The 22,503-nt window shown below is 34.3% G+C and overlaps 1 protein-coding gene across 1 annotated transcript in view; it reads left to right on the forward strand.

The window, feature by feature from the left end:
• The window catches only part of SEMA3C (semaphorin 3C), a 206,575-nt gene that overhangs the window by 117,998 nt on the left and 66,074 nt on the right, over positions 1–22,503 (forward strand). The window contains exons 5-7 of the mRNA XM_069586671.1: positions 8,493–8,612; positions 17,231–17,321; positions 21,308–21,427. Coding sequence (XP_069442772.1) covers positions 8,493–8,612; positions 17,231–17,321; positions 21,308–21,427 — 331 coding nt within the window. The remainder of the gene's footprint in view (positions 1–8,492; positions 8,613–17,230; positions 17,322–21,307; positions 21,428–22,503) is intronic.

The raw sequence follows: 22,503 nt of genomic DNA on the forward strand, positions 1-22,503 counted from the left end.
GAATTCATGTACTTTAAGTGCAGCCAAAAGTAAGACAAAGGGTGTTGGTGTTCTGAATCCTCTGCAGGACATATTGCAAAAAATGTAAATGCAAAGTGATTGGAACTCTTAAACACTGTAACTTAGGAATTCCTGACTGGGTGAAAATTTCCTGCTTTGCTTTTATTATTGCACCCTGACACTTTTCATGATGGATTTTAGTAATAACCCCTGTTCAAAGTGGATCCAACCTGCAGAATTCTCAGCATGCTGCTAAAATAATGATAATTCAAGTGTCTGGAGTAGCTCCCAGATACAATGTGGGCTTTTCCAAAGAAAGATTCTCGGCAAAGGGTTATGGTTAGCCAGCACATTCCAGAGGTATAAATCACCAGTAATGACTGGTATCTTTGTTGATTAAAAATAACCCCAGAAACAAAATCAAGACGGATATAAGCATAAGTAAGTGTTCAGTGTGCGACACTTTTACAAAATGTATTCCTTTAGGTGAGATTTCATATACAGAGTCAAGGAATAAATCTATATTTATTTCTACAAATAGCTTGCTGAAATGGACACATAAATTATTCTTGAATATTATTTTTAAAATGGAGCAACTCTTAAAGTGCACAAGTCATTTAATGATTTTCGTTGTTTTTATTTGTTTATTTTTGCCATGCTTGCAGCATGTAAGATCTGTTTGCTACATTTAACATTTATAATGAAGCTTATATTCATTTCACCTCTTGTCTCAGACTTTTCCTTGTGGAAGAAGAAGTGTGAAACTTAAATTTTATATTTATTGATTCAGTTTAGGTATCAATACAAGGTTCTGAAAAAGCCTGCCATAAGGCAGGGCCACAGAAGATCTTCAGGTATCACCAGATGGTGTTTTGGCAAGAGTGCTTATCAGGAGTGACTCAGCTCAGGATTTTATTGTTTCAGTTTCATAATTCACCTTTAAGAGAAAATTCAAAATGGACAGGAGCTCACTGGAGCATATTTGCTACCCACAGGATTTGTGGACCAAAATCAGAAAGGAAAAAATCCAGAAAAATGTGAAAGAAGCATTCAAAAGAGTATATTGCAGTTGCCTTCTTGGAAACCAATAGTAGAATGAAGCTTAATGTTGTAAAAAAAGAACATTTTTTTGGTTCCCTGAAGCTATTATTCCAATAATTTTACATGAAGTAAACTATTTTCTTTTAATTCTCTAATGTAGAGATTTTTCCCATGGATGCATATATGAACATGTCTCACCTTTAGTCACAATAATATCCTGGGCTACAGTTACTGTATTTAATTGTTCTTTGTTTAATTTTTTTTTTCCATTCATACAAACTGCCACAGGCAGAATATATAGAATTTAGATTCCTTTGCACATTCTCTTTCCAAAAAATGTTGATTTTCTTAAGGATATTAGCCAGGTCATTTAACTCCTTTCTCCCTTTGGCAAGGAAGAAATGCTCTGCTATTTGCTTTATTATAATTAAAGGTCTTTAGATGAAGCCATTAATACATGCTTATGTCTTTACATAGTTTTATCATGGTGTGATGTCATCCATGAATATCTTTATATTTTGCCAAACAGCCAGTTAATATATATAGCAGAGGTAACTGTAGAGAGTTGTAGTAGAGCCAACATTGTTGGGTCCTAGGAAATAAAAATCAAACTAAATTTCAAATGTATGTTCTGTTTTTTGCAAGATAGGAGAATGTTGACATTCATCTCACTTAATACATGTGAGGTTCTTATAAACAATTATTTAAGTCAAGATACTAGTGGTAGAATGATAGTTAAATAGAAGTTCTGTAGAACAAACAATGGGTTTTAATTATACTTCTCATGAAACCAAATATTTAAGAATCTTTTGGATCTCTTGAAATAAATATCATTTAATTACTTAATATTTCATTTTTTTAATGCAGGAACTGATTATTTTAATTTGTACAAATCAGTTAGATCTTATGAAGAAACCAGCAGTGATTAAAGTAGAATTCCTAACTTTAAGAGTCTCTACAATATCCTAGAGATGACATGACATATATACAGTAATTATCAACTAATATTAGCCAATACCTGATAGACCGGGCTGGGTGCTATTCTAAGAGTTGTGATTTAATCCTTGTGACAGTGCTACAAGATGGGCCTTGTCATCATCCTCATTTTTAAGATAGATAAACTGAATCACTGAGAGAATGAAGAATTCACCCAAAGCTGCACTACTAACCAGTGAGAGGCCTCTGTCTGGCTCAAGCACATATGGCTCTAGACCTTTTGCTTTTAGTTGATGAAACGCCACCTCTCCAGGGAGATTATGATAAATGCTAAGGATACACACAAAAGACAAAGAAAAATTCATCGCAGGTGGGGTATTTCTGAAAAATTTGATAGATCTGGTGGCAGCTATGTTAGGTCTTCTGTTAACTTTTCCCCTGTTTATTTCAGTGATACTGAGATTCAAACAAGTTGTACCCTTTCCCTCTTTCAGCAGTTGGTACAGGCTTCAGGTGACTCCCTTCTTGTTTGATTTGTTTTTGTTCAATCATTTAGTCATGTCCAATGCTTTGTGACACCATGGACTGCATCACACTAGGCTTCCCTGTCCTTCACCATCTCCAGAACTTGCTCAAACTCATGTCCTTTGAGTCGGTGATGCCCTCCAACCATCTCATCCTCTGTCATGCCCTTCTCCTTCCTTCAGTCTTTTCCAGCATCAGGGTTTTTTCTAACGAGTCAGCTCTTCACATCAGGTGGCCTAAGTATTGGAACTTGAGCTTCAGTATCGTCCTACCCTCAGGATTGACTTCCTTTAGGATTGACTGTTTTGATCTCCTTGCAGTCCAGGGGTCTCTCAAGTGTCTTATTTAGCACCAAAGTTCAAAAGCATCAATTCTACAGCTCTTAGCCTTCTTTATAGTCCAACTCTCACATCCAAACATGACTACTGCAAAAACCATGGCTTTGACTATATGTACCTTAGTCAGCTTTTTAATATGCTGTCTAGGTTTGTCATAGCTTTTCTTCCAAGGAACAATTACCTTCCCATCTTTTTCGCCTTGGAATCATCTGCACATCCTTTCAAATGACAATTCAGATGTCACTTCTCTGGAGAATCTTCTGTTGCCACTGAGAACTAGGCTAGCTGCCCTTCCCTGTGTGTGCACTTGAAACCCTCTAGAACTTATTTCACTGCCTTTTTAGTGGTTGGAAATGCCAGGTAGTAAGTGTCATTATCTCTAGTGCCCAGATCTGTATCTAGGCACTTCATAAAATTTAAACAAGATCTGGAAAAAACAGAAAGGGAAGCAGTAAGCATGGGAATCTATTCCAAGTCTTTGTCTCATGTTGGGAGTAGGACATACTGGATAATGAGTTATTAATGCCTTTAGCTTACTAAATTTATAAATTCATTATGTATAATTTTAAAGATATATGGTGGTTAAATTAATGTTTTACTTTAAAATATTATATTAGTTGTCTACTAATAAAAGCGTAATCTAGTAACAGACTTCCTACTTCTATAGCAATCAAAAAGCATACCAACATCCTTTGCTTCTTCATGTTTTTTATGTATGAAATTTTAATTAAAATTATAAAAATAATGCTCATTCATTAGAAAAGAATTCAATATAATTTGAAATTTGACCCAAGGTAATATCACAATAGTACTATATAATAAACTAATGTTTATAAATAAAATATCATGGTAGCAATATAGCTTATTTTCTACCTCAGCTAAAGAGAGTATAACTTACCTCCCAATTTCCCTTTCTGCCCCTATTTATTTACATTCCTACATGCTCCATTTATTTCCAAATGTTGATATTTTATTAATAGTATAAATAATTGAGTCCTAAACAATAGCACATGCTGTCAAACATATCCAATGAGATAGGATATAATGAATGTGCTAAGTAAATACTGTAAGAGATCATTAAAAAAATTAAGCAGGGTTGCATATATTTAGACCTATATACATTACATATGTACAATGTCAAACTTGATTTATTAATTGTAGAATATCAATTTCCATGTTTCTGTGACCAGAGGACCCTAAACTACTTGAAAATGTATTTTCTTTAGCAATAAATATATCAAAATACCTTGATACATTCCACAGACCAAGAGGAAAAAATGTAGTATGGACCATGAAGAGTCATATTTTTAAAGCCCTATTAATCTGAGCTCCAAGACATATTTTTTTAAAACATCTATTTTGAAATTATACAACTAATACCTGTTCAACACAAAAATCTTTGACGGCACAGAAGACCTCATAGAGAGCAACAAAAAAACAGTGCCATTACCTCTCCGTGCCTCACTTTTCTTATCTGTATAATGGATACATACATAAAACCGACCTTATTGAGTTACTAAGGGGATTAGTGAGTTAACATTTGCAGAGAGCTTAGAACAGTACATAGCACATAGTTAGCACACACTGTTAAATAAATAAAATAAATTATACTACCCATAGTTAGTAACTTAAAAATTTGAGATATAGTCTTCCAGCATTTTAGTATAGGTCATGTGTGTGTGTGTGTGTGTGTGTGTGTGTGTGTGTGTGTGTATGTATGTATATGTATACATTAAATGGTATTATATTCTCCATAATGTTAGAAGCTTCATTTTTCTTTTAGCTTTATACCTTGAAATAGTTTTGAAAGAGAATTAAGCAATAAAAAGAAAGCATCCACAGTATTGAATTTTCCTAATGTCTCATGTCACTAACCTTTTATGGATGTCTGTTGTGGTCAGGACCTGTACTAAACTTTATGCAGGACAGTTTCTGTCCACTACACAGGGTTTGTACTGACAGTTGGAACTGAAAGTATATATGAAAACATCTGATACCTAACGTTGGGTATATTTATTATGTGCCACACACTGTTCCAAGTGCTTCAGTGGGATGCTGCTTTCAGCAAATACTATCCTCACCATTTACAGGGAAGATTGAAGCACAGAGAGGCAAGTACATATCTCAAGCTCAAACAGCTGGTAAAAGATAAAATCAGAGTTTGCACCTAAGTCATCTGGCTCTGAGAATTCACACTCTGCTGCCCATCATCCTGCAGCATGGTGATAGTCCAGTTCTAATTGCCCCTCTAGTTTCATCACAGAGCAATCCTCTCTACTCTCTAGGCACTATTCAACTAAAGCCTGCATTGTCACGCCTTCAGTTTTTTTTTTGTTCATGCTGTTTTCTGTTGGAATGTCCCTTTCTTCTGCTTTTGCCTGTGGAAATCTGTAGTTTATTCTGCGAATTACAGCTCAGATGACATTCACTCTCAAGCCTTTATACCCAGTTCAGTATTACTCATTTTCTCTTCTTTCCTTGTATAGCACATTTTGAAAAAATAACCTTATTATAACATCTGCTACAGCCTGATGTATATGCTCTCCTTGCCCTGAAAATGGGAATTGAATCTGTTTATTTCAGTGTTGCTAGCATCATATACTGGAGAAGGTGGCGGCACTCCACTCCAGTACTCTTGCCTGGAAAACCCCATGGACAGAGGAGCCTCGTAGGCTGCAGTCCATGGGGTTGTGAAGAGTTGGACCCAACTGAGCAACTTCACTTTCACTTTTCACTTTCATGCCTTGGAGAAGGAAATGGCAACCCACTCCAGTGTTCTTGCCTGGAGAATCCCAGGGATGAGGAAGCCTGGTGGGCTGCCATCTATGGGGTCACACAGAGTCGGACACGGCTGAAGTGACTTAGCAGCAGCACCATATACAATGCTTGCACAGAATGAGTTCAGTAAACAAATATTTTCTGGATGGAACTGACACGATTGCAGTGGTCTAGTTCAGAAATAATGTGGATAGAAACTAAATACAATGGAAACAGAAAAGACCTAGAAAATGATTTTCAATAATTAAAGTGACTGATTTATTTTTCCTTTTATGTTTTTGCCTTTGAAGAGGGTTTGGAAGAGCACAGTAAAACATCATCAGATAGTACACAAATTTGCCTTCATGGTTGAAGTCTAGTCACTCAGTCGTGTCTGGACCCCATACACTGTAGCCCGCCAGGCTCCTCTGTCCATGGAATTCTCCAAGCAAGGATAATGGAGTGGGTAGCCATTTCCTTCTCCAGGGTATCTTTCTGATGTAGGGATCAAACCTGGGTCTTCTGCACTGCAGGAAGATTCTTACCATATGAGCCACCAGGGAAGCCTTCATGGTATAGACAACCATATTTAAGACATATTCAAATTCATACCTGAGTTACTTATTAAACCTAGAGCACTTCATTTAACCTTTTGGTGGACTCAATTTCCTCATCACTAAAATGGGACTAAATATTTTAATTGGAACATTGCTGGGAAGATTAAAAACATCAAAAGATTGGGAGGGAGGTAGGAGGGGGGTTCATGTTTGGGATCGCATGTACACCCGTGGTGGATTCATGTCAATGTATGGTAAAACCAATACAGTATTGTAAAGTAAAATAAAGTAAAAATAAAAATTAAAAAAAAAAGATTAAGAGCTCTGTAAATATTAGTAACTGTTATAAAAACTTCTATCTAACAACTGTGGGGTTCTTACCAAATGGCAAATTATAAAGTGGCTAAAAGTACAAGATTCAATGTTAAACACATCTGTGTTTGAAAATCTGCTTTACCTATTTCTAGCTATATGACCTTAGGCAAGTTAAGTAAACAAGATCTAAACTTTGTGCTTCTAAAACCCAAGTTGAAAACCCTAGTGAATATACATAGTTTGCTCAATAAATGTGATCTCTAAAGGTTAAAAAATCAATCTTCCTGGAAAGTAAAAGAGGTTAAATATACAAAATGATTGTTCTCGTTTCTAACGCATAATAAATTTTCAAAAATAGTAGCCATAATAAAGACATATATATAACATATATGTAGACATAAACATATACATGAAACAAGTATAATCTGTATTTGAAGTGTAAAAGAGATATTAGTGACTTCTTCCTTTATCCCAATGCTAATAATTCATAATGGAAAAATCTGCAAACCTCAAGATGAAACAGACAAACCTCTTATTAATAGAATTGAATCAAATTCATGTTTTGCAGGAAAATATTATGTACAGAATCCCAGAATGACTGAACTTGGATATGAAAAAAAATAAACACAAGTCTCATTGCTCACATTTACCTTTAAACATAGACATACCGTATACACACCATACTTCATCTGTGATTTTTCTCCAGAGAAACACATTTCAGCTGCAGTATGTAGTCAGTTTCTAGGCACCTCTATAAACAGGTGTCAAGATACAATGACACTATATACAACAGAAATTCTTAATGTCTTAAAATAAAAATAAAGAATATAGTCTGCTCTGTAAGGTTAAATTTATATAACAGCAGAGTTGGTGATTGATTATTTAACAATAAAAATCCATAACAGAATCATATATATGTATACAATTACTACATATGAAAATAAGCATATATTTGCTGGCAAGTAATAATGAGGATAAAAGGAGAAGATGATGAGAAAATATAAAATAATATTGACTTTAAATTTTGGCAATTTTTTAAAAACTTTTTAATAATATAATAAATGTGCATTATAAAATATTAGTAAAGTATGTGGTACCTAAAAGAGAAAAAAATACACTGTATGAACACCTATCGGAAAACCACTGAGTCTGACATATTTCTTTATGAAAATGTTTATCTCTAATGTGTAATATTATTAAACATTGCTAGAACAATGACTTTGTGAAGGGAAGACTATTCAGCCTCAGGCTTGATTAATGTGTGCTCAGCAAAGGATAGTGACCCTGTAAGTACAGAACATGCAGTGGTTAATTCAGTCACTGAGCTCTGCATTTGGTGCTGATCATATTTATGTATTTCTGCAAGGTCATAATGAGCTTTTAATCACCATAATCATTTTGCATTTCATTGAGTGAATAAATGACAGCCTTTGGTCTGGGAGCAGGTGAGAAAGGAGTTTTGGGAAAGAGGAAAGTATTTTAGGGGACCAAGAGCAGAGAGGTCATGAGTCCGTTATTTTTCATAGAAAGCGACGATGCTGGCATTTGCGTAACATTTGTCTCAGTCACCCCATTATGAAGGCTAATACTGTTTGCCACTGTAACTAATGATAACACGTGGACCTTCTATAAGCACAATTAATTCACATGTTTTATATAACATGGGTGAGTGTGTGTGTGTGTGTGTAACGTTTTGAGGAAAAACTGAGAAACAGTGTGGTATACTTTTCAATTTCTAAGCTTTCTTAGATAAAGAGTAAGTTAATAAAATTTCAGAACATAAAAACATACCCAATATAAAAAATACTAAAATATGAAAGAGACATATCATTTTACTCATTATCTGTTAGACAACCTTCCTCCTAAAATACACCATGGAATAAACCATGTTCTCTTGCTATCTCCTAACTAATTAAAAAGTTACGGCATAAAGAAAAACGTACAGCAGAGTGTCACAGTAATATTTAGAAACAGCAATAAAAGTCATTGGCTTACTAACTGCTCAGTTTTCCTTTTCTTTTAGCATGGCTGCGGGAACTTTGTCCGTGTAATTCAGGCTTTCAACCGCACGCATTTGTATGTTTGTGGGAGTGGTGCTTTCAGCCCAGTCTGTGCTTATTTGAACAGAGGGAGGAGATCAGAGGTAAGTGCAACAATAATTTATTCTTATTTTGATGTCAGTGTCAAAGATTTCTTAAAACAGTAAAAACTTGGAAATATAATTAGTGGCCATAAAAAGTTTCAAGCCCTTGAAACACAAAATATGCCTGGTTCCTATCTGCAAGGTTACTTAAAATGTAGCCTTTTTTCCTTCAACTAAATGTACAAGCTGCAGAAAATAAAGAAAGGAGATGGTGTGATTTCATAATTACTTAAAGTGTAAGGTATTGATAATATTTGATTCCAAAGTGGGATGTTTACAAGTGGTTCAAGATGATATGAAATGTTAAAATTCTTAAAGAAAAGCAAAGGTATGCTTCTTAGAAGAGTACAGTTGTCTGCATTGAGCTTGTCATTAGAACCACAGGTCTGTGATCAATTGATTAAATAAACTACTTCCCCAGACATCTGCAGTCTGTCAGACACTCCACTGAGAAGGACATGCAGTCACTGTACAGGCCAGTGATAGCATAGCACTTTTCAGAGCACCGATTTTTAAGTAAAATCATTTTCCCATGTACAAATTGCCCAACATACACTTCAAGCCTTAATTGGAAAGTTGGTCCAAAAAGTAATCTCCTTTGGAAAACCAGCATGAAATAAATTTTAATCACTTTACTAAATAAGAACTACTTCAGTCTCACTTCAAAAGATATGTTTCAAAGGGGAAGCATTTCCCTTAGTTAATCCCTTTAAATATCTTAAGAGCATATTTAAGTGTGGAAAGGGTTATAAAATTTTAAGCTTTATATGCTTACTTAATAGTCAACTTAAATCAGTGTTTTTCCACATCATATTTACATATCTATAATATGTAATTAATAATACAAATACAAAATGCACAGTTTTATCAAACAGCCAATGTATTTATTTTATTTAGTTTAAACCAAAAGGCCATTATGCAGAACATTGTATTTTGAGAGAGTTCTGTTTATTCATCACTAACACTGTATTTTGTAGTAATCAGAGGTGGTACTTACTGCTAACATCCTGTTTGTACTAAGATAGGGCATGTTTCTTGTACTTGAAACCACTTTGAAAATGAAGGTTAGGGTGGCACATTCATTAAGTATTACATTTTATTTCTGAGACACTGTTCACTACCTTTTTACCTGTCTGTCTAATAGCAATTTGTTGGTTCTCAAAGGATATTCTATAACCCTGCTTGATGTTTGGAACATCACATACTTTTATTAGACTCTATGGCCCTTCCATTATATTGTGAAACTGAGTCAGTGCTTTCCTAGAGCCTTTAGTGATGCTTCTCAAAGAGTCTACAGTTCTTGCTGCATAGATTCCTAACATGGTTCTTCTCTTTTATCCCCTGTCTTCTGGTCCTGGAAAAAAAAAATTAAGCAACACAAGTAAATGATGACTTTAAATAATGAATAAAACATTAATAAGAAACAATTATTGGTTAATTTTGCTGTGCAATCTTAGAATGTTACATCTCATCTCTGATTGCTTTTATCAGATGCATCTATAGCATCAGTTCCCATAAGTGAATACTGTTTAAGCTCCTGATGCTGCAACTCATCAATCAGATAACTTTGACTTTGACTAATCAAGAATATCACAGGCATTCAATTTATTCCTTGTGCTTTTTAAAGCAAATTAATCACCAAACTTTTCTTTTTATTCATCTTACTGTAGTTTTTCTCATGTCAGAAGAAAAGCTGTGCATTTTTCTTACCAATAAAGTTATTTCATCTTTAGCCTTCATCACTGTTTTACATCTTCTTTCCTCTCCCCTGCATTTACTCTGTTTTTCTTCTTTAACAGTAGGTTTCCCTTCCCGTGACTTTTTTCCAACTCTCTCCTTTCACTCTCTTTTACTTTATCACAAAACTTCTTGGACTAGTAAACTATTTTTCAGCTTTTATATTCCTATTTTCCCTCTCTTGCATTAAACCTTCCTAATCTGAATTTAATTTTCACCTACTAATTAAAACTCTTTCCTAACAACCAGCACTCTCAGTGATCATATTGACTCCCCTAATCAGCATGTTTTCTCCTAGACCAAGCTACAACATGTAATGCCCTCTATTTTTCAGCACCTTTATTGACATCTTTGGCCATGGGATATTTTGCTATGCCTTTTTTCCTGATCTTTCACCATGTATTGTCTCTCTGGTCCTATTTTTTCCTCTTGTCGATCCAGTCTACAAAGATGTATTCATTTAATGGCAGAAAAAAAAATCATGTCAGAACTTGTAAGCTACCTTTTGGGTACTGATCTTTGTCTTGTGTGAAAGGAGAAGCAACTGAAACCACCTTAAGCAGGAAGTGTCATGAACAGATTTGCGCTGTCACTTTTATTTTGTGTTACATTGACTCTTCTGTTGTTCATTTTGTTTGTTAGCCTGGATATGATTCTTTTGAGTCTGAGATGCTATTGAAAGATACAAGTAAAAATATCAAGTAGGCAGCTGAGTATAAAATTGGCTATATAAATATTTGAGTAATTATCTTACAGGAGTAACTGAAGCCCAAACAAAGTGTAAGTTAATCGTGTAGGAAGAATACGGCTTGAAAAGAGAAGAGTGACTGTGATTGAGACTTGAGGATCTTCTAAATTTAAATAGCCATATGGAGGAAAAGGAAAGACTAAGAAACTAGAGAAGGAGAGGGAAAAAACCAAGCATGTGTTGATGCTGAGAATAAAGACAAGTCATTATAAAAAGACACAAGTGAGCAACAATCCCAAATACCATTGCGATCCAAGAAAGAAGTCTAAAAATATAAGTGCTGAATTGTATACATGATAGGCATCAGAGGTCTTGTCAAAATGATTTTCAATAGAGCAACTGAGGTTGCCCAACTGAAATGGATTGAGAAGAAAGTAAGAAGTCAGAAATGATGACAAGTGTATGTGAATCTCTAAAAAATGTAATTCTCAAGGAGAGCAATGTTTAAGAACTGCAGGAGTTGTTGAAATGATATTGTAAAGGATCCAGTTAATAAAATTAAAGAAATAGTAAGGACAATGAAAAGTATACCTAAGTGTGCCTAAGAAGACTAAGAGGATCTAAAACATTGGTGAAAGGATTGGCCTTGCAGTAAGACAAATGTTTCCTCTCATGTATTAGTGGATGTGTTAGTTTATAGTTTTTAGTAGTGTATGTATTTGGTAGTGATGAACTCAAGATGTCTCATTTAAGGACTTCACTTTCTCAACAACATGTCAATCATACGAGCTGAGAATAAATTAGGAGATTTGACAATAGCGGCATTGGTTTGAAGTGATTAATGGAAGAACCAGTTGGCATAGCACCTTTGGAAGATGCAAGAGGTATAGCGGATTCATTTTAAGCTGATGATCACAAATCTGTACTATGTTGAATGTACCTTGTTGGATCACCTTTGGCAAAACGCTTAGATGTTTGGAGGCAAGTATGAAGAAAGTAGATAGACATGTGTTTACAGGTTGTGGGTGCAATGAAAAAATCACAGAAAGAAGGAAATTAACACTTTTGCCAAAAAAAAATAAGATTATAAAACATGGACCATAAACTGGTTATGAGAAAGCAAGAAGAGAAAACAAAGATGAACTGTAAAAAGTAGAGTTCTTAGGAGTGAGTTTGAAGAATCGTTGCAGGATGCTTGAATTAGTGGCTGTTCGGGTCTACCACATATGTTCCTGGTGATGACAAGATTTAGACTCTACTGTATGAGCCCAAGGAGGCTGTGCAATGGAGAAAGAAGTCAGTGATACCTACACAATCTCCTCAATTCCTGCAGTGACAGCTATCACTATTACCGTCAAATCAGTATATGACTCTGGCTACACATACAGGTTTACTAAATTTTATTTTTTCCAGCAAGTTTATCATTATTTGTTTAAAGAGTAATCCAGGTCTATGCCCCAATCACTAATGCTGAAGAAGCTGAAGCTAAACAGTTTTATGAAGATGTACAAAACCTTCTAAAACTAACACCAAAAAAAGATGTCCTTTTCATCATAGGGGATTAGAATTCAAAAGTAGGATGTCAAAGATACCTGGAGTAACAGGCAAGTTTGGCCTTGGAGTACAAAATGAAGCAGGGCAAAGGTTAACAGAGTTTTGCCAAGAGAACACACTGGTCATAGCAAACAACCTCTTTCAGCAATGTAAGAGACTACTGTATATGTGGATGTCACCAGATGGGTCAACAGTGAAATCAGATTGATTATATTCTTTGCAGCCAAAGATGGAGAAGCTCTGTACAGTCAGCAAAAATTAGACCAGAGGCTGACTGGCTCTGATCATGAATACCTTACTGAAAAATTCAGCCTTAAGTAGAAGAAAGTAGGGAAAACCGCTAGACCATTCAGGTATGACCTGAATCAAATCCCTTATGATTATACAGTGGAAGGAACAAACAGATCCAAGGGTTTAGATTGGATAGAGTGCCTGAAGAACTGTGGACAGAGGTTTGTAATATTATATAGTAGATGATGACCAAAACCATTCCCAAGAAAGAGAAATGCAAGAAGGAAAATTGGCGGAAAATTGGTTGTCTGAGTAGGCCTTGTAAATAGCTGAGAAAAGAAGAGACGCTAAAGGCAAAAGAGGAAAGCAAAGATATACCCAACTGAGTGTAGGGCTCCAGAGAACAGTGGGAGAGATAAGAGAGCCTTCTTAAGTGAGCAATGCAGAGAAATAGAGGAAAACAATAGAATGGCAAAAACTAGAGATCTCTTCAAGAAAATTAGAGATACTAAGGGAACATTCTATGCAATGATGGGTGCAATAAAGGAGATAAATGTTATGAAGATGCAGAAGATATTAAGAAGAGGTGGCAAGAATACACAGAAGAAATACACAAAAGAGATCTTATTGACCCAGATAACCACAGTGGTGTGATCACTCACCTAGAGCCAGACCTCCTGGAGTACAAAGTCAGGTAGGCCTTAGGAAGCATCACTATGACCCAAGCTATTGGAGGTGATGGAATTCCAGTTAAGCTATTTAAAACTTTAAAAGGTGAGGTTGTAAAAGTACTGCTGCACTCAATATGCCAGCAAATTTGGAAAACTCAGCAGTGGCCACAGGACTGGAAAAGGTTGGTTTTCATTCCAATCCCAAAGAAAGGCAATGCCAAAGATTGTTCAGACTACCATATAGTTGTGCTCATTTCACATGCTAGCAAAATAATGCTCGAAATCCTTCAAGCTAGGCTTCAACAGTATGTGAACTGAGAAGTTCCAGATATGCAAACTGGACTTAGAAAAGGCAGAGGAACCTGAGAGCAAATTGTGAACATCTGCTGAATCATAAAAAAAGTAAGGGCATTCCAAAAAGACGTCTACTTCTCCTTCATTGACTACACTAAAGCCTCTGACTGTCAGATCAGATCAGGTCAGTCGATCAGTCATGTCTAACTCTTTGCCACCCCATGGACTGTAGAATACCAGGCTTCCCTGTCCATCACCAACTCCTGGAGCTTACTCAAATTCATCTCCATCGTGTCAGTGATGCCATCTAACCATCTCATCCTCTGTCGTCCCCTTCTCCTCCCACCTTCAATCTTTCCCAGCATCAGGGTCTTTTCCAATGAGTCAGTTCTTTGCATCAGGTGGCCAAAGTATTGGAGTTTCAGCATCAGCATTCGTCCTTCCAATGAATATTCAGGACTGATTTCCTTTAGGATTGACTGGTTCGATCTCCTTGCAGTCCAAGGGACTCTCAAGAGTCTTCTCCAACACCACAGTTCAAAAGCATCAATTCTTTGTCACTCAGCTTTCTTTATAATGCAATTCTCACGTTCATACATAAGTGTAGATCACAAGAAACTGGAAAATTCTTAAAGAAATGGGAATCCCCAACCACCTTACCTGCCTCCTGAGAAACCTGTGTGCAGGTCAAGAAGCAACAATTAGAACCTGACATGGAACAAGCAACTGGTTCAAAATTGGGAAAGGAGTACATCTAACCTGTATATTGTCACTCTGCTTATTTAGCTTCTTTGCAGAGTGAATCATGAAAAATGCTGGGCTGGATGACTTAAAAACTGGAATCTAGTTTGCTGGGAGAAACATCAACAACTTCAAGTATGCAGAAGATACCACTCTAATGGCAGAGAGTGAAGAGAAACTAAGGAGCCTGTTGATGAGGGTGAAAGAGAGGGAAAAATCTGGCTTAAAACTTAACATTCAAAATAACGAATATCGAGGCATCTGGTCCCATCACTTCATGGTGAAATAGTGACAGACTTTATTTTCTTGAGCTCCAAAATCACTGCAGACTGTGACTACAGCCATGAAGTTAAAAGACACTTGCTTATTGGAAGAAAAGCTTTGACAAACCTGGACAGCTTATTAAAAAGTAGAGACATCACTTTGCTGACAAAGTTCCTTATAGTCAAAGCTATGGTTCTCCCAGTAGTCATGTGCAGATGTGAGAGCTGGACCATAAAGAAGACTGAGCACCGGAGAATTGATGCTTTCTAATTGTCAGGCTGGAGAAGATTCTTGAGAGTTGCTTGTATAGCACAGAGATCAAACAAGCCAATTCTAAAGGAAATCAACCCTGATTGTTCATTGGAAGGACTGATGCTGAAGCTGAAGCTCCGATGTTTTAGCCATCTGATGCAGAGACAATTCATTGGAAAAGACCCTGATGCTGGAAAAGATTGAGGGCAAAAGGAGAAGGGGGTGCAGAGAATGAGATGGTTGGATGGCGTTACCAACTCAGTGGACATGAGTTTCAACAAACTCAGTGAGATAGTGAAGGACAGGGAAGCCTTTTGTGCTGGAGTTCATGGGGTTGCAAAGAGTCAAATGTGACTTAGCAACTGAACAACATTATATAAACAATACCCTCTTGGAAAGCAGACATGACTGAATTTTGCTTTTGTCACTATCTGTGTGTGATCTTGGAAAAGCCATATTTTCCTCATCTTCGGAGTCGATCCATAAAGAGTATTGGGTTGTAGGACCTTTCTAGGCTAGAGCACTGTGATTCTTTTCAAGCGCTATGATTTCCCATTACCTCAGAGATTTCTTGCAATACATTAAGCTCAGTATAACAAAAATGAAATAGTTTTTCTTTAAAGAGAAAACTTCAGAATCAACTTTATTTTCTTCATCTTCTTGAACTATATCTAATTAGTTATTGTCAAGCTCTATCTATTTTCACTTTACAGATCTTCTCATATCTTTACCCTAACCAAGAGATCCTAGCATGTCAGATTATTATTCCCTAATTCCTGGACTACTGAGTTGAAAACAATTTTATTTTCTTGAATTCAGTGTCTGTTTTTAAAACCACCATTCTCAGTCTTCTTAAAGAACAAGATAAGGTCCAATCTTCTTAAAACAATGTTTTGATCCTTTTATTCCATACTCAAAAAATGTTGAGCTTGCATTTTCTTTGGTATAATTTTGGAAAACAGCTTAATAATTAATCCATCATCCAATACAATCAACAATGTGATCATTTTTTCTTTGAATTTTAGTAGTAGCTTTTACTAACTTTATTTAAGTAAAAAGATAAATATACAAACAAAATGCTCCCTCTCAGTGAAGCTACACTGACCATTATATTTCTAATTGAACCCACTGCCCCCATTCCCTGCTTAAATTTTCTCCAAAGCACTGAATACCATCTAGCATACTCAATATTTTGCATGTTGATTCTTTTTATATTCTGTATTTCCATTCTCTATCTTTGGTTTATAAATTACCTACAGGTAAGAATTTTTGACTGTTTTGTTTACTCTGTCCCCAATGTTTTGTCAGTGTTGGGCACATAGTAGATGCTTGTTAAGTTTTTGTTAAGTAAATGAAGCATTTTTAACTAAATTATGAATTATTTTGTTAAATCTAGTACAATGCTTTCTATAACAAAGTGGTAATGTAAAATTTTATATTTAAAAAAGATCTTGATTATTTTGAAAGTATCATAATCCTTATACACATTGTTTCTCTGTGAACAGTTTTCTTCTTTTGGACAATGTTCAACCTATCTAGTTCAGGTTTACAATGATCCTTGATTTCCAAGTGTTGATTTTTTTTTTTTTTAGTATAATTGCTTCACAATGTTAGTTTCTGCTATACAATAAGTGAATCATCTATAAGTAGACATATATCCCCTCCCTCTTGGGTCTCCCTCCCACTTCACCCCCATCCCACCCACTAGGTCATCACCGAGCATCAAGCTGAGCTTCTAGAGCAGGTTTCCCACTAGCTTTCTCTTTTACACGTGGTAATTTATATATGCCAATCCTAAGCTCCCAATTTGTCTCACCCTCCCCTTCCCCTGTGTCTGCATGTCCATTCTCCACATCTGCATCTATATTCTTACACTGGAATAGCCTTATCTGTACCATTTTTCTAAGCCAAGTGTTTTTATTGATATTGATTTGAGAACTTGTTGGATTAACTTTATGGGGAGTGTGATAGGATGAGAACTTGACATGCTAAGGTTAGTTTATAACTTACAGATGCATTCTTCATATAGGCCAAGAAAACTTTAACATAGTAAAATTGGGAAGGCATAAACCACCAAGTAGAAGGCGTGTTATTCATCATGATGCTTTGTTTTACTAAAGAACAATTGGTTAAGTAAGATAAAGCAATTTATTTTTTTTACATTTTCAATTTTATCTATAATAAAGGACCAAGTTTTCATGATTGACTCCAAGTGTGAATCTGGAAAAGGACGCTGCTCTTTCAACCCCAATGTGAACACAGTGTCTGTTATGATCAGTAAGTGGAAAATAAAAGGGGAGGTTTAAAAAAGGAAATTAAAGAAAATAAATAAATTATACCATATGTCCATTTTGAATAGTTGTGTGGATGATAGTACAGGAGTAAAATAATAGAAAGCAAGTTGTGAGAAATTCTAATTTCTTATTTCTAAGAATATTCATGAGTAAATGATAGCCATGTGTTTTTTCATCTAATATGACTAATGTCATTCATAGAGTAAGTCAACCATTTAAAAAGTGTATGTGTCTATACATATGTTTATAAATTTCTTATGCATACATATATCAATATATATTAGGAAGTAAATTTCAGTGTAGTTGTTATTTTGTGTATTCTCTTTTTCTGATGTTTTAGTTATCTTTTACAAACAATTAAAACTGGTATTTCTTTCATGTGAAGAAATAGCAAAGTGCATATGTTAGCCAAGTACATTCCCTATGAAATGTCTAAAAGTTCCCATACAAAAAAACAGGTATTAGTAAAATAACTTTTTTATTTCCTCATATTTTGTAAATTATATCAGTTAAGAATCAGGCCCAATTTCTCCCTGCCACACACATAAATAAATCAATGTACTTGAGTCTCAGTCATCAGTGCCTATCTATAACTCACTTGAAAGACACTCTAGAATATGTCTTAAGACATATTATAATATGTAATTAGGACACTGCTGGAATACGTCTGACTTAACATTAGTTGACTATAAGACGAATCTTAAATTTCAGTATGCCAATTATATAGTAAAAACTTTGTCCTTTCTGTTTCTCTGTGTTTTGCCAGTGGTAAAATTGCATCATTTAACAAAAGAACAGGTGGGAAAATAATTACTATGTTCAACAGACTTTGCTTTGATTAATTTTAAAAAGCAACTCATCTTTCTTTCTCAGATCTGGAAACTAAATTAAGATAAGTACTCCAGCATTGACTAAAATGTGAACTTGGAAATTATCCAGTAAATTATTTCTGTATAGTCATTCAGATTGGTCAGGGAGGAAATGAAAGTGTATCATTAGGACAAAAAATTAGGAAGCTTTGAAACTACAGGATATATAATTAAGTCTGATGCAAAGTATTTTCAAATAAGTATCCAAATATTATTTAATAGAAGCAATGTCTCAGAAAGTATTTGCCTTTAGAAACTATGATTTGTATACTATTAGATAAATATAAAAATTTTTCACTTATTTCAAGTTAAATGCTATGAATTTCTAAACTTAGAAATTCAAAATTATTGTTAACACTGATACTAGAAATTTTATCTCATCAAGTATTATTTAGGACAAAAAAGAGTTAAAACAAGGCATTATAAATTTTTCTGTTAAACTATGATAAGTCATATAATAGTTTTGCCCTTAGCGAATTGGATTCATTTACAAAATGAAGATAATAATTAGTCTTCATTTTTCAAAGACCTGAGACTTTGATTCCTAGGCTCACGTTCTTATACTATACTTTTTAACATTTTGGTTAACAAGATTCTTACTATCAAAGAAAACCATTAAACAATTTGCTTAACTTAGCTGAAACTAAAAAGAGCATGAAGTTTTATAACCTTGTATTTATCATTTTATTTATTCCATTGATTATCTCTGTAATATTATCTCCAATATTATGCATTTCTTTGTGTAGCCATCTCACTTTGCCATTTGATGTTTTATCATTTATGTTCAATTACAATGCACTATATAATTTGGTTAAAATATTAAAGTGCCAAGAAATGTTGAGACTTAGAAGAATTTCAAATTTCACAATATAGCATGGCATCTGGCCCAACGCACTAGTGTTCTTTTGCTATTTTTAGTAATTGTTGTAGCACATCGAAGTCAGATGACATCTCTTATTAAGGAAGCTATCCAAAACCTCTTGAGATATTTTTTAGTCAGTGGACATACAACTGGAAATCAAAATATTTTTGGATTAAAGTTTAAAAGAAGCAAGTTTATCTTTGCATAAACCTTACAATGAAATTCTGAATAAAAATTTCTACTCTTAAAATTATTTCCAAAGTGATGTTAATTAACTATTTCTTACACAAAATAAAGAAGAAACTTTATTATTTTAACTTGCTGTTAAAGTTACTGAGAATTTATGACAGGAAATGAAGCCAGTTGACCATCTAACTCTTTTAAAATAATCTTATCATTTTTATTTCTTTATTTTTAATTTATTTTAATTGGAGGGCTTCTGCCATGCTACACAGATCAGCCATCTAATTCTTTTGTAGTGTTTATTGTTTAGTCACTTAGTTATGTATATATTGGACTCTTTTGTGACCCCATTGATTTTAACCCTTGAGGCTCCTCTGTCAATGGGATTTCCCACACAAGAATACTGCTGTAGGTTGCTGTTTCCTTTTTCCAAGAAATCTTCCCAACCCAGGGATCAAACCCAAATCTCCTGCATTGGCAGGTAGATTCTTTACCACTGAGCCACCAGGGAAGCCCTTTTAAGACAAAGCTAAAAAAGTGGTATGCAGTAGGATTAGAATCAGTCCTCTCCACAATAAACCATCCTCTGAGTGTCCTTTTTTTTTTCTTCCTGTAAACAGATATGAGATTATAATTCAGAGCTGTGCTAATAAATCTGTTGAATATAAAAAATGTATAACCTTCTCTTTGGGGGCATAATTGGGTATAACAAAGCTGTGAAATAATTAATTACAAAGTTATCTCAATTTAACAATCATTGTATCTACAGAATACTTGCATAGATGCTTCACAAACATTCACAAAATTGTAAAGAAACTTAATTGCTCAAAATCCTTTCATACAACTCTTTTTTCATTGTCTCCCTATAATCTGTTCCCATGGACTTCAGCTCTCTACTAGGAAGCAGAAAAGGCAACACAATGCCTGACATACCCACTTGCTAACTGGTAGGGGTCCAGTTTGTGACCTGGTGAGCACATATTGAAAACATTCCATTCTTCATTCTATCCTAGTCCAACTGGGATTGCTTATTACTAAACAGTGAGCTTAGAATGCTGTAAAATGTTTCAGTTCTGTCAAAATGACCACAATCTGAAGTGGCGAGGGGAGTCATTCTAGAATATCAGATGCTTGGTAGGTCAGTGGGCCAGACCTGATAAACTTTATTATTTTTTCAACTCAACTATTGTTTTGTACAAAAAAGTCACACATACCAATTTGCTATTTACTCTCCTTACTAGACTAAAAATTAATGTAGATGTTAACAAAGAAGCAAAATGTCAAATGTTATGCACATACAGATTAGGATATCTTATTTTTGTCAATAAAAATGATAAATTAATTCAATCTTAAAATATCTTTTTTCTTGTCTTTAAATTTTATTTTAAATGAGTTAATATGTTAAGCTATAGATGGTTTATTAAAATTGTATTATATTATTAACATAATGTTAATATGTTATGTGCTACAATTGATAAAGTAGCACTTTGTTTACCCTATAGAAACCTTCTAGCATCAAAGAACAAAACATATACTTTTAATGATGAAATTGTGTTAATCATAGAGTTTTTAATAAACAGCAAGAATTATCTGATCATAATCCAGTTCCTATAGAAGAATGAGATTCAGGGTGCTAAATGATTTATCCCTAATTTCCAGTTTGTTAATTCCTGCCAGAATTGGAAATCAAGTTTTCTGATTCTTAGAATATGTTTTTACTTATTAAACAAGTAATAAGTAAGTCATTTCTTTTTTTTAATTTATATATTATTTCTGCCATTACTGATACACAGTATATGAACATAGGTATTTAGTGTAGCTAAGTCAGGCAGAGGAATTTTATCTCTATATAGGAAATGTTGTTTTGGTAGTGATATATGAGACCAGATTAAACTTTATCCAAATTTTTTTATTTGGTGGACAATGGAAAGCAATTAGCAACTTAAACACTTAAATACTCTGTAATATATGTCATGATCTAATAAGCAGATTTTTAAAATACCCTTTAAAACATTTGATTTGCTTTTAATTTTGTTGACATTTGCTTTTTTATAGATGAAGAGCTTTTCTCTGGAATGTATATAGATTTCATGGGGACAGATGCAGCTATTTTTCGAAGTTTAACCAAGAGGAATGCAGTCAGAACTGATCAACACAATTCCAAATGGCTAAGTGGTAAAATAACAGTTTATCCATTTTTTGAGAGCCAGACTTTAAACTACTTTGTTTAATATCATAATGAAAATTACATTAAAATTGTTTAAAAATTATGAGTGACAACAGTTTTGTACTCTGTGATTTTAAATATTTAGGCTAAATATATGAATGAAATGATCCAGGTTTCACATTGTAACTTTTTATTAACGATTATAGAATTATCATAGGATATATTAATAATAAAATGACAGAGATACTCGTCATATGGGCCTATAGACAAGAATCTTCTCCAGTTGTTTAATTGTAGCATATTACAATGAAGTGTCATTTATTCATTTGGTCTGCTTTCATATTTTAATGCAAAATCTAAAATTTTTCCAAAATTTATGACAGATATAATGAGTAGGGCTTATTTAGAAGCTCTTCCTAATTGTTTTATGCTTAGATTCTAAAGCTATAAAAGTGGTATATATTTTTTTTTTCACAAATTGACCAATAATTTATGGAAACCATAAGTATGCTAATTTTATTATATTCAGTATTCAGATGTTTCTTATTTGGGGGGTCACATGGAATTCACATGATGAAAAGTGCTCATTTGACTTTAATGTACACTTCCATTGTACATTTGCTCCATTGTACAATTGCTATTGTTTAGAGGAGGAAGAAACTAAGATCTTTGTCATTTCACCCTGGGGATAGTTTAAACTGACCTTAAATTTGGCAGTTCACTCAACATTGCACAGTTAAGCATGAATCACTATAATTGAGCATCCTATTTCACTGATAGACCAGCATAAGAAAGCATTGATTGTCCATTTACTTCTTCAGATTTTTCCTCCAGTACATCTGGAAATAGAGTATTCTAAAGGTTGTTTTGTTCTTGAAATAAGGAATCCTTCTATGCCTTCAAATGACTGCATTTTTTGTCTTGAAAAGTTTCTCCTTCATTTCACATGCTGTATTTTAAGAAAAATGTGTTTTTCAGATCTTGGACTCTGAACTCTTCATTCTGCTTCAGTGAATTTGAATTTATATGTACTAGACTGAAAGCCACACATTTAAAAACAAACTTTTTTTTCTGTTAAATGGCT

This window comes from Ovis canadensis, chromosome 4 (assembly GCF_042477335.2).
Source record: "Ovis canadensis isolate MfBH-ARS-UI-01 breed Bighorn chromosome 4, ARS-UI_OviCan_v2, whole genome shotgun sequence".
In the NCBI taxonomy this organism is placed as follows: domain Eukaryota; kingdom Metazoa; phylum Chordata; class Mammalia; order Artiodactyla; family Bovidae; genus Ovis; species Ovis canadensis.